The sequence below is a fragment of the Peromyscus maniculatus genome, chromosome 5 (assembly GCF_049852395.1).
Source record: "Peromyscus maniculatus bairdii isolate BWxNUB_F1_BW_parent chromosome 5, HU_Pman_BW_mat_3.1, whole genome shotgun sequence".
NCBI lineage: Eukaryota > Metazoa > Chordata > Mammalia > Rodentia > Cricetidae > Peromyscus > Peromyscus maniculatus.
Genome location: NC_134856.1, coordinates 11,134,807 through 11,149,967, shown reverse-complemented (window position 1 = coordinate 11,149,967; position 15,161 = coordinate 11,134,807). Strand labels below are relative to the sequence as shown.

Below are 15,161 nucleotides of genomic sequence, written 5' to 3'. Positions count from 1 at the left end.
CAGTGATGCCTTTGGAGATCTGTATTCCAACTAATGCTACCCCAACTGACAGACCGCCTTGAAATTTGTTTTCCTTAATATAAATTTGTTTACACACACCTTTGGATGATTAAAAATTTTGAATGTCTGTATTTTTGTTTTTCCCCACAAAATAAAGATGTTTTGTGCATTTCTGTTATGGTGGTAATTTATAATCAACAACAAAGACCAGTATCTTTTATTTTTAATGAAAAAGTAAATACTTCATTTCAAATTTTAAAATTCACTTACAATTTCAAGGGGGAAGGAGATAAACTCATACACTAACTTTATATAAGAACAAGCTAAACTCTGACAGCCTGATATTGTAAGGTAGTCACACTATTTCACAAATCAGCAACCTTACTATGGATATCAAAAGAAAGGAGACCGACTGTCAGATGGAACACCTGCCTTTCATTTTAAGTCACCACGGTTTTCATTCTCAGCAGCCTGGACTCACCAGGATGCGACTGGGAGCAAATCGGCCTGGATTTCTAGACATAAACCTCCGCAGGCGCTTCCTTCCTTGGTCTTGCTCTCCTATGAAGGAGCAGTCCCCACCCGCATGATTCTGAAGAGTGTGTTGATATTGTTGCTTCGAATGGCATCCCGACAAGCATTGATCACCTGGTTCTTCGGCTTTCCAACTGTGTAAAAAAAAAAAAAAAACATCTGGTCAGTGTGTCCCAATTAAAAGTTAAGCCAGGCATAGTGGCTCATACCTTTCACCCTGGCACTTGGGAAGCAGAGGCAGATAGATCTCTGAGTTTGAGGCCAGCCTAGTCTACAGATCGAGTTCCAGGACAGCCAGAGCTACATAGTGAGACCCTATCTCAACCAGGGAAGAAAAAAAAAGAAAGACATTAAAGGCCAGTTTGAAAACAGCATAAAACCGAGGTAAGGAAAAGAGTTACATGAGTTACTCACTTGTTACCCCCTAGAAAAGACAGAATTTAGAGAACTGAGGTCATCATCTCAAGCCAGAATCAAAGCAAGTCTGCAGAGATGAATCATAGCTCTCCCACTCCCAGCACTGATTCAGAACAGCAGCAGCGGCTCTCTGGCTGTGTTTCTGCCTCCTGTGGTTTGGCTTGCTCTCTGCACTTCCAAACTGGACCCTTGCCTCCTTAATTTTCAGTCAGGGTTTTTTTGTTTTGTTTTGTTTTTGTTTTTGTTTTTTTCTTTTTCTTATTTAAGGCTATTTGCTTCCTTTGGGTTATAAACTGCCGGGGTCCAGCCTTGGCTCAGGTTCAGGTCCTGAGCAGGGAAGGGATGACGGCTCAAGGAAAATTCTGATCACCAAGTGGATCGCACTCAAGTGGCTCCCAGTGGCTTGAGCTGTCTTTATTTATACTTTAACAGAGTTTCTCTACCGGGTTACATGAACAGCTTTATTATTGGCTCCTTTGTTGTTGTTGTTTTTGTTTTTGTTTTTTGAGACAGGGTTTCTCTGTGTAGTTTTGGTGCCTGTCCTGGATCTCGCTCTGTAGACCGGGCTGGCCTTGAACTCATAGAGATCCACCTGCCTCTGCTTCCTGAGTGCTGGGATTAATGGTGTGCACCACTACTGCCCAGCTTGGCTCCTATTTTTGACTTTTAAGAAATACATTGTAATCAGTATGAAAGCCCCCATTGTTCCCCTTTGTCCTTCCCCAAATACACCTTCCCATCCCTTACATAACCTTATTCTAGTCATAGAGTTCAGCATTTTTACAGCTTAACTAAATATTGAGCCAGACACATCCTGCTCTCACAGCACGTATGTCAGCTGGCAGCTACTTGTGGTTACAATGTTAAAAAGTAATAGACAGGGGCACAATGCTTTAAGGACAACAATATTCAAACCCAGACAATTCTTTCATGTCTGCAAGGTATGCTTTTACAGAGTTCCCTTTTCTGCAAGAGGATCCCATGTCTCAATCTCTCTGCAAAAGGCAGACTTTGACAAAGCACTCTTTTCCATCCTACTATACCATACCAATATAAGCTCCTGTGTATGGTAAAGATTTTACAGATTTTACATTGCATTTTTCTCAGTGGATCACATTAGATCCTATCATTGACTCCATATGCTTGGTGCCCAGGGAACTTTCTCTCAACAGTTGGCACCATGTGTATTCCTGGGGCTTTTTCCTTATTCTGTGTATGCACGCCTTACTCTCCTTTCCAGAACTGTGAGACATGGTTAATGGTTCAAGTGTTGTTTTCTCACATGTACCTAATTATCTCTGTTGAGTCAGAAAAGTTCCCAGGATTGAGAGTTGTAGTTAGTAATTCCAGATAAGAGACTTGAGAAGCAATAGTCCCCTGCTGAATCTTAGGAGAAAATATTCGAGAAAGAACAGAATTTCCCGGGAAGATTACAGTTATTGCATGTGTGACCGACACAGTAAAACTAAAAACTGCCTTTAATCCCAGCACTCGGGAAGCAGAGCCAGGTGGATCTCTGTGAGTTCGAGGCCATCCTAGTCTCCAAAGCGAGTTCCAGAAAAGACGCAAAGCTACACAGAGAAATCCTGTCTTGGAAAAAAATAAAAATAAAAAAATAAAAACCACCCAAAAGAATCACCAATATAATGGAGAAAAGAGCCTGCAAGCTGCATGGATTTTACAAACCCCTACGCTGTCCCGTGGACTACTGAGCCTTGACACTTAAGAGTCCATTTCCTCGGGTGCTTTGCCCCAGGAAACCCACTGCTCGGTAGTTGGTCCGCTGATCCCACACTAGGCTCTATGGCTCCCGTCAATGAACACTAACTTTCCCTTTAGAACAGTGGTTCTCAACCTTGCTAGTGCTGCGCTCTTTAAAACAGTTCCTCGTGCTGTGGTGAGCCCCAACCATAAAATTATTGATTTGCTGCTTCATAACTAATCCTGCTATGCTATGCTATGAATTGTAATGTAAACATCTGATACGCGACCCCCGTGAAGGGGCCAAAGGGGCTGCCACCACATGCTGGGAACCACAACTTTAGCAGCTACAGCAAGACCTTAGAAAAGGAATTTAAGGCTTGGTTTCTTTTGGTTTCATTTCCTTTTTTTGTTTTTCGAGACAGGGTTTCTCTGTGTAACAGCTCTGGCTTTCCTGAACTCACTTCGTAGACCAGGCTGGTCTGGAACTCACAAGAGATCTGCCTGCTTCTACTTCCTAAGCGCTGGGATTAAAGGTGTGCCCCACAAGACTTTATTTCTTTTAAAAAAAAAAATCTGGACAAAACCAAATCCCTGGGTCTGAGTGAGAGAAGGCCAGGTGTAGCCGTTACGGGGTGCTGAAGGCAGGCTGCTTTAGGACCCCCTGCGAGTTTCCACAATGCAGCCACAGCCTCCACAATCCTCATCTTTCAAAACAGAGCAGACAAACCCCGGTGCCAGGGACAGACTCACCACGGAGGCGGCCTGCTCTTTGGATCGCTTGGTTCACTGCCTTCAGGTTTCCTAGCAGTTCTGTGTGGTTGTTACATCGAATCTTATAGCCGTTTAGCAAATCTTTATTAAGGTCATAGAGTTCCATATAACGATTCTTCATTGTTTTCCTGTGTAAATCAACAGAAACCTACCATTAACATTTAATAGACTTTTTAGACACATTAAGAAAGGAAACAGCTAGGCATGATGACACACATCTGTTAATCCCAGCACTTGCCAGGCTGAGGCAAGAGGATTATAAATTCAAAGCCAGCCTGGGCCACCAATGAGATACTGTCTCAGAAGAGAGGGAAGGAAGGAAAAATACATTTTTAGTTGTATCTTCATAGAATAATTAATGAAGTTTGCTTTGAAAACATCCAAAATTTCCCATCAAAATAGCATTTTTCACCGGGCAGTGGTGGCGCACGCCTTTAATCCCAGCACTCAGGAGGCAGAGGCAGGTGGCTCTCTGTGAGTTCAAGGTCAGCCTGTTCTACAAAGTGAGTTCCAGGAAAGGCACAAAGATACACAGAGAAACCCTATCTCAAAAAATAAAAACAAAAACAAAAAAAAAGCCTTTTTCTTCCAGATAAATAGAAAACAAGAGAGCGTTCTGAGTAATTGGGCTATGACTTGTTTAGATTTAGAAGCCTATCCCTGCTTGGCTGGTATTCTTTAAGTTTCAAATTTAGTAATTTATTAGATAAAGAGGCTTATTAATAAAATATTTCTAGAGAACAGACTCAGCTTCATATTTTATAAAGTTTAAAAAAACATGGGCCAAAGAGGTGATTCGGTGGATAAGGGTCCTTGTTACCAAGCCTGATAATTTGAGTTCAATCCCCAGAACCCACAAGAAACAGCTCTTGCAAGTTGTCCTCTGACCTCTACACAATGCACAGTAGCATGCACACACACAAAGTAAATGAATGTAAAAGAAAAGTTTAAAACACACAAAATATTCCTAAACACAATGAAAATTATTTAAGTAAAAATGCTGAACTGAAACTCATGAGTGATGAGTACAAATGGTTCTTTCTCTGCAAATGTGGCAGCTTCTTATAACATATGCAGCTTTAGTTTTCTCTTTAAGGAAAAAAAAAAACTCTTCAGTTCTTTTTCTCATCTTGCTATATACTTACTATATAAACCAGCAGTCTTATTCCAAGAAAAGTAAAATGCATGTCTAAACCAGGTGGAGGTGGTGCACCCTTTAATCCCAGCAGAGTCAGGTGAATCACTGAGTTCAAGGCCAGCCTGGTCTACAGAGTGAGTTCCAGGACAGCCAGGGATACACAGTGAAACCCTGTCTCAGGGCGGGGTGGGGGGTGGGAGGGGAGAGGCATGTCTATAAAAACCCTGTATGAAAAATGTAACCACCAAAGTTAGGGAACACTGATATCCACCCCCTGGTGAAAAGATAAACTGACCACTGCATGTCTCTGTGTGGCACAGTAGTCAGCAATAAAGAAGGAAAAAAACTGCTGACACATGCAACAACATGGATAAACCTCAAAGGCACGATGGTAAGTGGAAAAAAGCCCAACTTAAAAGGTTACATGGTGGGGGCTGGAGAGATGGCTCAGAGGTTAAGAGCACCGACTGCTCTTCCAGAGGTCCTGAGTTCAATTCCCAGCAACCACATGGTGGCTCACAAACATCTGTAATGAGATCTGGTGCCCTCTTCTGGCCTGCAGGCACACATGCAGACAGAATACTGTATACATAATAAATAAATAAATCTTTAAAAAAAAAAAGGTTACATGGTATGAGGAAAGGGTAAAACTGCAGGGTAAGAAATGGACCCTGGGGATGAAGAAGGAAGAGGTATCGAAACAGAAACCCAAAGGAATAAACATCCCACACGCTGATTTTAGCAGTAATCAGGGAAGTTTCTGTGAACTGACTTCTATATGCATATTACAAGTTATATATCAACTATATTTACATAAATTAAAATGCACATGTATGTGTGTGAGTGTGTGTATGTGTGTGAGAGAGAGACAGAGACAGACAGAATCTGCAAGGGAGGCACAAACGATTCTGAGAACATGGAGGCTTGTGCACACTTCATTCCTCCAGAACTCCACCTGTGCAAACCAAATGCTCAGGATATCAGTGTCAGAGAAACAAAAGCATGAGCTAGAGACCCAGAAGTAGGTGGCTATCAAAAGCAAAACTCTACTTCATTACAGGACACATCTAGAAATTCTTTTTTCTGTTTGTTTTTGTTTTTCAAGACAGGGTTTCTCTGTGTATCCCTGGCTGTCCTGGAACTTGCTCTGTAGACCAGGCTGGCCTCAAACTCAGTCCACCTGCTTCTGCCTCCTGAATTAAAAGTGTGCACTACCGGTCACATCTGGAAATTCTTTTTTTTTTTTTTTTTTTTTTTTTTGGTTTTTCGAGACAGGGTTTCTCTGTGTAGCTTTGCGCCTTTCCTGGAACTCACTTGGTAGCCCAAGCTGGCCTCGAACTCACAGAGATCCGCCTGGCTCTGCCTCCCAAGTGCTGGGATTAAAGGCGTGCGCCACCACCGCCCGGCACATCTGGAAATTCTTAAATAGCATTTTATAAAATAAATTGTGCATTAACACAGAAAACTATAATTATAGAAAATGCAATGTAAAACAAAGCTACTATTTATAATAAAGAATAGATAATACTTAGGCTCAAACTTAACATGGAAAAAATGGCTACAAGACAGTTTGTTGTTATTGTTTTGGTTTTTGGCTTCTTGACACAGGGTTTCTCTGTGTAGCCCAATCTGTGCTGAAACTCACTCTGTAGAACAGGCTGGTCTCAAACTCAGAGCTCCGCCTGCCTCTGCCTCCCAAGTGCTGGGATTAAAGGCGTGTGCCACCACCACCTCGTGGCCCACTGCCCAGCACAAGAACAGGTTTTAGAGACTAGACTAAAAAACCTTGAAGTAGCTGATACCAAACGAAAGAAGCCTCAGAGCACTCCTGAGAGACAAACAGGACTGGAACAAATAAAAAGCCATCCTACCCTGTCCTGTATTCCTGGCTAATGTAACACCATTTTAATGTCACTTCCAAAATTAATAAATCTAAAAACTAGTAATACTTTTTCTCCATAATTAGATTCACCAAAGTTGCACAGAGCAAGTGACCAAGGAGGATGAAGCCCGCAGGACTGTAGCCACACACACACACACCCCATCCCCACCCCTGCACGCAGGAGGTCTAAGGCAGGAGGACTGAGTGTGAGGATGGTTACTATCCAGAAGAATTGAGGTCAGGATCTTTAAAAGGCTAGCACCGTGTGTGTGTGTGTGTGTGTGTGTGTGTGTGTGTGTGTGTGTGTGTGTGTGTGTAAGAGAGAGAGAGAGGCACGAGCCCGAGCACATAGGCCAGGCCGAGCTCTTCTCTCCCCTTTGGGCTTGGATGGTGCAGATGGCTCACGTGGCAAGAGCAGTGTGGGACAGGACCTCGGCCTTCCAGAACCCTGTGGTGATTCCCCTATTCTGTTTAGTGAGTTGTCTTTTCTGATTTATATCCTAATAAATTCCTTATAACTCTTAAGCAGACTCTCCTGGATTTCTTGCTATAGAGATTTGCTATGATTTTGATACAGTTTAAGTGTGCCCTCCAAAGGTCCTCGGTGTGTTAATATTAAGAGGTAGTAGGATCTTTTAAACAGTATAGTATGAGGTCATTAGGTCACTAAGGGTTCTGCCTTTGAAAAGGATTAGGAAGGTCTCATTGGATATCACTGGATCTCAGTTTTCTCAAGAGAACTGCTATAAAAGAGAAAGATGAGTCTGTCTGGCTTCCAGTGTTGCTATGCAATGTCTTGCTCTGCATGTACTCCTGCCATGATGCCATCCAGCACTGGGCAATACAGTCAGGAAGGCCCTCACCAGGACCAGTGCAGCGGCATTTGGACTTTGAGTCTCCAAAACCTAAATGAACCACTTTTCTTTATACCTTATTCAGTCTTAGGCATTTTATTATAGCAATGGGAAGCAGACAAATACAGGATTCTTATAAAAATGTCCTTATGAATATTGTGTAAATATGCACGCTATAATGAGCACAGATTTCTCTACGCCTTACACTGAAAGCAAAACTGCTGCGTCACAGAGTACGCGTTCTGTTTTACCAATAATGCCAACTTATTCCCACAGTAACCGAATCAATGTAGCGTTCTGTTTTACCAATAATGCCAACTTATTCCCACAGTAACCGAATCAATGTAGCGTTCTGTTTTACCAATAATGCCAACTTATTCCCACAGTAACCGAATCAATGTAGCGTTCTGTTTTACCAATAATGCCAACTTATTCCCACAGTAACCGAATCAATGTAGACTCCACCCAGCAGCATCTAAGAGTTCCTACTCCTTATCGCTCACTTGTTTCACTGTGCATTTATCCTGAAAGACCCTAACCCTTCAGGCTTACACACACCCCAAGCCCCAGGAGAATGAGGAACTAAAAAGCTAGTTCCAAGGGCAAACTGACTCAGCCACCCCTGCCACAATGTAACAATGTAAAGAGATTTCTATTAAGAGATGCGACTGGGATAATTGCAAGTGTTCCAGGAAGGACCACTGTGACCTTTGTGTAACTTTCACTCCCACCCTGATACCCCCCTTGAGGTTTCGGGAGGAATGTGCATGCGGGCGTGACTATACCCACTTTTTGATCAGACCATGATCTTGTGAAATTAGCCTCTAGACATAAATCAATCAAAACAAAATTGTATGGGAATTGTGATCTTGTGGGTTTTGTGGGTTTTTCCTTTAAAAGTACCCATGTGGCTGCAGTAGGATGCAACTCTTGCTCTCAGGACAAGAGTTTGCCCAACTGTACAGCCGCATCAATAAACCTCTTGCTGTTTGCATCAACTGGACCAGAGTCTGGGTTCTTGGGGCGCCCACTTGAGAAGGTAGTACCCTGGATCTGGGGTCTATCAATCCCAGCTATGGTAAATACTCACATGTCCCGCATCAGACGAGCATCCTCAGCTCTGACCAGCAAACTTCGGATGAGATTAGAATTATCAGCCATGTCAGCACTGAGCTTTTGATGCACTGAATGATACTCATCCACCTGGAGACCAAGAACACTCAGAAATTAACAAGATTCCCAAACCTCTGGAAAGCCTAGAAGACGGAGAAGACACTGCCTGCCATATACAGAGCCCCTCCTACTCAGCCATACCATCTTAAGTACCCTACATTCACCTCCTTTAAACAAACGGGCTACACTACCTTCAGTGATGACACCCCAGGTTAGACCTCCTGTGTCAGCACCAAGAGTCCCAGCAACATAAGGTTTTAGTGATTCATGATGATGACGGTGGGATTCTGGCTTCTGGGAGGGTCTTACCTTGGGAGGGGCAGTGTAATACTACAAACTGAACCTTGGGCAGCAAGTGCTCCACCACAGCCCCTGCCTGCCCCAAGAGTGTCGCTTTACACTGCAGCGGATCATAAGCTTTATTTTCTTTTTATAATTTTGAATTTGGGCTTTTGGAAAGGAATGATCTCAAGACCAAAGTGGAAACAGCAGCTTAGATGGAGAGAAAGTAATGATGTGATTTGTGCTTGAAAGAGCATCCTCTGGAACCAGGAAACACTGGGGCTGAAGAGGTAACCACTTTTACAGAAGTCCCTTAAGGAACTCACCAATGCTCATCTAAGGTTTTACAAAGTTCTTTAGACCATGATTATTATATAGCCTATATACATGCAGTTATACATGCATTATACATGCACATCTTTACTCATTTTCTAAGAGAAATACTTCAGCTCTGAGGCTGTCATGATCTCACCTTCACCAGCACTTTTCGTAATTCCTCGAAGTAGACAGGGAAATCTGCTTCTACCTGAAGGTCTTCAATAGCAAAAAAAGATGCCATCGACTGGATGATATCACCAGCCAGATCAATATCGTCAGTATTGACAGTGATCTACCCAGAGAAAAATGGGCAAATTTAGCATCTTTGCAGACAGATGAGAAATAGCACCCAACTTTCTCCAATTCTTTTGTTGTTACTGTTGATTTTTTGGTTTGGGGGTTTTTTTATTGGGGGGGTGTTTGTTTGGATTTGTTTTTCTTTTGTTTTGGTTTTTGTTTTGTTTTGTTTTGTTTTTTTTTGTTGTTGTTGTTTTAAAGACAGGGTCTTTCTGTGTAGCCTACCGTCCTGGATCTCACTCTGTAGACCAGGCTGGCCTTGAACTCACAGAGATCCACTTGCCTCTCCCTCCCGAGTGCTGGGATTAAAGGCATGCACCACCACCACCACCACCACCCACACACAGTTCTTGAGAATGTGTTTATGTGCAGTGATGAAGTGAGGCTGCTCCTTTTAGGAAATTATAAACCACAGTCATTATTGCTTGCAGCTGGCTAAAAGGTCGCTCTTCCACCCTTATCAACTAAAGGCAACATTAGGCAAACAATGAAAATGATTTCATGCCAAGTGTCATTCAAAGCTAACCCCCCCGGGTAGCTGGGACTACAGGTCAGACCACTGCATCTGGCTTTGTCACCAGGAGAAAGAAACACAGCAAACAGCCTAACAGGAAAAACATGGTGTCCTTGAGAACAGCTGGATGGTAAGTGATCTCTGACATTTTTCTCTCATGATAGAAAAAGGCCCGCAGTGGGAATGGAAGCTGGAAGTTCCACAATGTGCAGCTCAGTCATGAAGGGGAAGCTCAGTCGGGAACATCAAATGACTGCCTCAGTTTCTCCAGTGGATGTCTGCTGGACGGTGTGTACCTCCTTTGATGGCGCTACCTTGGTTTGCTCTCTCAGTGAGGCTACCCCAGTCATCTCTGTGGGATGCTGTCAACTCCTGATCTGAAGATGTTTTGCTGTCTATTGGCTACTACAGTCTCTGCTGCCCGCTACTGATCCTCTCACTTTTGCTTGCAATATACTCAGTAAATTTACTCATTCAAAATAAAAATAAAAGTTAAAAGCATGGCCATCATGGCTATAATAGATCATTCTCTAGACCTTGCAGAATTGTACCCCTCTACACTCCCAGCCATCACGGTTACATTTTTACTTTTGGTTTTTGTTGTTGTTATTGTTTGAGACAGCTCAGGCTTGAACTCACAGAGATCCACCTGCCTCTGCCTCCTGAGCCAGCACACTCTGCTCCTCGTGGTCATTTTTAACTGTCAACTTGACCCAATCTAGAACCAACTGTAAAGGAACTTGAATGGTCTGGACTGGAGGGCCTGTGGGTATGCCTCTAAGGGATTTTCTCAGTTGGGTTACCTGAGCTGGGAAGGCATACCCGGAAATGGGGCCTGGACTGAGGGAAACAGAGCGAGCAAACAGCAGGAGCACACATCCACTCTGCTCTCTGTCTTGACTGAGACGGAAATGTGGCCAGCTGTCTCCAGCTCCTGCCAGTCAACAACAACAGTGGCCTGTGGCCTGGAACTAACGCTCAAAGTCTTCTCCTCTGTTGCTTTCGCCAGGGGATTTTGTCACGGTAACATGAAGGAAGACACCAACTCTCACCAAATTACACATGGAAGGAATGAGAGGAAAGAACGAGGCGGAACCCTCTCTTCCAGAGTGAACCCCAGTGTCTACAATGGTGCTGACACCAGGCTGGAAAACCTGCTTCGTGATCTTGATGGTACGTCTCACTTTGCACACACAGTAGAACTCCACGGCACCATACATTACCTCGCCACTTGATTTTATTTTTATGTAGAGCTGGCCACCATTGCGTAAGGATGTGAAACAGACTTGAAATGGGGCATTCTGAATGTTAGTGTCTTCTGGCAACAGAAAGTTCTGGTTGAGCCACATGACCATCTTAGAAATGAACAGAACAAAGTACACTTCAGTTTTTAAAGTACAGTCACCGTGGAAGGAATTCCTTTCTCTAGTTTTACTGCTTGGTTTAAAAAAATTAGACTTCACCTCCCCCCACCACACACAGGTCAAGTACATGTAAATCATACCCCCTCTCCCTAACCCCTGATCTTCAGCAACACTCATAACTACAGCTGGTCCCACAGCTGGCACAACTGTGCGGCACTTGCAGTAAGTGCTATTTCTGTTTATCTGGAAGCTTTTTGTAGGTGGACAGGACTGTCTGCACAGGGCGCTCCATTTTACTGTGCCATTGTTTCTGATTAAGTGTATATGCGCACACTCAGACAGAAGTTACCTGCACACAATTCTGGTGTTAATACTTCACAGTGGTTTGCAGTCACCTTCCAGGCAAGACTCACTCAGGGGGCCATCTAGAAGGGCCTGCCCAGTGGTCTGAAATCTACATAGAATTCTGAACTACATTCCCACCGTCTTCTCTGCCCTGGGAGCGGCTCTCCCGCCATTGCTCACCCCTCAAAATGCAGGTCTGCTCCAACCTGTGCTCCATCCGCTCCTTGGTCAGGAGCCGACCACCGTCTGCAGTTGTGTTGAACCAACAACCAGAGACACTGACTGATGGGCCGGCAGCCCGGCAGCCCATATCTCCTGAACTGACTCGTCCCCAGCTGCAGCTCCCACACCAGCTGCCATTTCAGGGGACATCGGCACAGCAGCCGAGTCATTGGGGCTGGGCTGCCAGAGCTGTGGTGGCGGCTGGGACTGGGGCTGGGACTGTGTGGGGAAGCCTTCCCTGAAGCACCAGCTCTTCTGGTGTGTGATTCTGGGCTTTGCCCTCTCAGAGGCCATGGGGTGGCCTTTTGCCTACTGGTGGCCTTTCTCCCCCTCTTTGCAATGCGAAGCAGCTGTCTCCACCTCCAGCTCCCACAGTTCTCCCTCCCAGGCCTCCTCGGCCCTGCTGCTTCCTCTTCCTGCACCCCCCCCCCAGGAATTATGGGAAAGTTATGGGCGCAGGGTTGGACAGGAAAAAGACAAGCAAGTACTGACTTAATAAGAAGGAAAAGAAGAGTTGACACCCAATCAAAGGTACATTCCACTGCCACACATGTTAAGGCTATAAGGCCTTTGACACCAGTCATGGAATCTTCCAGGCTCCTCCCCTTATAGATAAGGAAACTGAAAGTGAGGGGAAGTCCTCAAATCACTGAAAATGAAGTTAAGGTAGCACTTAAGCTAAAAAACCCAAACCTCCCCCACCTCCAAATCCTACTCTTTCCCTCCCCTCCCCTCCCCCAAGACGTTTCCTATGCAGCCCAGGCTGGTCAGGAACTCAGGTGATCTTTCCAGCTTCATCTTGCAAGGCGCTGGGAATGCAGGTGCACAGTGCTACCCTAGACCCCTCTCTGCACTTCATCCTGGGCTTCTCTTGAAACACTAAGTCAAGACGACCAATTCCATAACAAAAGAAAGGGGGGAATTAAGAACAGGAAGAATTCAGTTCTAATTAAGGGGTGTGTGTGTGTGTGTGTGTGTGTGTGTACATGTGTACATGTGTGTGTATACATGTGTGTGTAACTTTCAAAGTTCAAAGAAGAAAAATTTCAGTGAATTATGAGTTTTGTTCTGTTGAGACAGGGTCTTAATATACAGTCCAGGCTGCCTGGAATTTATGATGTAAGCCAGGCTGTTCTCAACTCATAACCCTCTTGCCTCTGAAGCTCTGGGAATGCAGACAGGCCTGTGCCACACACCTAAAATTAGTAATGTTTTATTATAAGTTACTAGCCGGGGTCAGCAAGATGACTCAGTCAGTAAACCATGTCAGCCTGATGACATGGGTTTGAATCCTAGAACCCACGGAGGAAGGAGGAAGGAGAGAACCAGCTGCCGGTGTTGCCCTCTGACCCTCACACACACAGCACGGCATGCACACATGTACCACACAATCATAAACACACACACACACACACACACACACACACACACACACACACACTTGTTAATAATAAAGTAAGTGAAGCTTAAAAGCTTCTTGGCGAACTCCACATAGTTCATGTTCACTGCTGCCAGCATGGCCTTCACATTTCTCCCTTCCACCAAGAACATCGAAAGGACTCTAATGTTCCAACTCTGAACTGAAAGAAAAGACAACACTCACCCTCTGTGCCCGCTCTGCAATGATAAAGTTCACGTAACTGGCAGGCTCGCTAGTCGCGTCTGGACTGGTCAGCGCATACATGGTGAATCGGGGGAGCTGTCTTGTCAATTCAAATACATGGAACTGGGTGCTACAGCCAGCCAATGAACACAAGAGAAGTGTTTGGTGTAGTGTTACATCTGTACTCCCCACCTCCTACGTTTTTAAGACAGGGTCTCCTGTAGCCCAGGCTGGCCTTGAACTCCTGGTCCTCTTGCCTCTGTCTCCCGAGTACTAGGATTACAATATACCACCATGCCTGACTCAGTACAATGCTATTTCAAAGCGAGGGCCCAGAAAATAACTCACTCCTGGGTCACCACCGACTGACATCTAAGGGTTACACTGAAGGAAGAGGGAAACTTGAGGGTTAAAATTCTGTAACAACGAACGGGGCCGAGATTGAGAAATAATCTAAGTTGTCCACATATACATACACTCATGCGCCAGGGCTTTACAACACCCTGAAAGAATACAAAAAGCCTTTGACTTTTATTGATCAACAGATTTTGTTGATGTTGTTTTTATGAAACAGGGTCTACTAAGTTGCTCAGCATGGCCTTGAACTCTCTTGTAGTCCAGGCTGGCCGGGAACTTCTGATCCTCTTGCTTCAGTGGGACTGCAGGCCTGCACCACCGTGCCCAGCATGAACAGGCCATCATCTTCAATGGGTACAGCAGGGCTCCCACCAGCCTCTCAACACTGCACCTCATATAAATGTCTCCCACCCCTCAGAGTGTTAGTGGCCAAACTAGACTTAAATAACTATCAAATTATTCTTCCACGTGTGGTGCCGAGGCTCAAACCCAGGGCCCCGCGTGTGCTAAGCATGAACTCTACCACCGACTTTCACCAAGAACTCAAACACGTTGTTAAATAACCATCGGAAACTCACACACCTCCTTTTTCTTTGGAAAGAATTCAAATTAGGAAAATAAAAGGTCATGGGAAAACCCTGACTGGTAGCAGGCAGATCTTCAGTGGCTGCTCTGGTCTCACAGAGGGTAATTCTAACAGCCAACCAACCCATCTTGCCCTCATAAGTCTCTATGGAAATGACCTGTGGCAAAAAGGGTCACCTGCTTCTGTAACCCACGAAGGTCTTCAGGTGCAGATCCACAGGGACATCTTTGGGAGGTGTAACTGGGACACGGATGGAGCTAGAGAGGTTGTGAACGCTGGGGTGAACCACATGGCTTTCACCCACAAAAATCCCCTCTGCAAAAATTAATACTGCTCGGATGATGGTATCTGGAAGAGAAGGAATGACGTTTTAGGAACTACTCCAAGGCAGCGCGGGCACCTAGCAGTACCAGCCGAGGTAGTGTCTTACCATTGGAAGTGGAGATGCGCAATTCCGCATGGGCATCCTGTACATCACTCCCCAGGCTAACCGAGAGGGCGGTGTGGAGCTTGGTATTGGCTGGAATTATGCCTTTCTGCCCATCAGCCTCATTCAGGGGACTGCTCAGTTCTGCCTGTAAACACCATCGCACAATGTCAGCTTAGTCGTCACTCAGAAGAAAGTCCAAGTTAAATACAACGGCTATTCACTTCAGGACGGGCTCCCCTCCCCTACAATCTGACCTTGTGACTCCTCTGAAATCCATCCACCATGCTGGCACTCCTTTGCTGTATCTGGCTCTGAGAAATTCCCATTCCTTGTCCCTATCTGCGGTCCACTGCACCTCATCATGCCCTTT

The 15,161-nt window shown here is 44.8% G+C and overlaps 1 protein-coding gene across 4 annotated transcripts in view; it reads right to left on the bottom strand.

Moving 5' to 3' along the window:
- Window positions 1-206: 206 nt before the first annotated feature.
- The window catches only part of Bbs2 (Bardet-Biedl syndrome 2), a 41,059-nt gene continuing 26,104 nt past the window's right edge, over window positions 207-15,161 (bottom strand). For 2 of the 4 annotated variants that reach the window (XM_076571689.1, XM_076571692.1), the window contains exons 10-17: window positions 14,792-14,936; window positions 14,538-14,709; window positions 13,419-13,548; window positions 11,108-11,239; window positions 9,228-9,365; window positions 8,391-8,503; window positions 3,406-3,554; window positions 207-668 (exon numbers count right to left, since the gene is read on the bottom strand). In XM_076571689.1, the coding sequence (XP_076427804.1) occupies window positions 562-668; window positions 3,406-3,554; window positions 8,391-8,503; window positions 9,228-9,365; window positions 11,108-11,239; window positions 13,419-13,548; window positions 14,538-14,709; window positions 14,792-14,936 (1,086 nt within the window). In that variant the 3' untranslated portion in view covers window positions 207-561. The remainder of the gene's footprint in view (window positions 669-3,405; window positions 3,555-8,390; window positions 8,504-9,227; window positions 9,366-11,107; window positions 11,240-13,418; window positions 13,549-14,537; window positions 14,710-14,791; window positions 14,937-15,161) is intronic. The other 2 variants (XM_076571691.1, XM_076571690.1) reach the window with 1 other exon arrangement.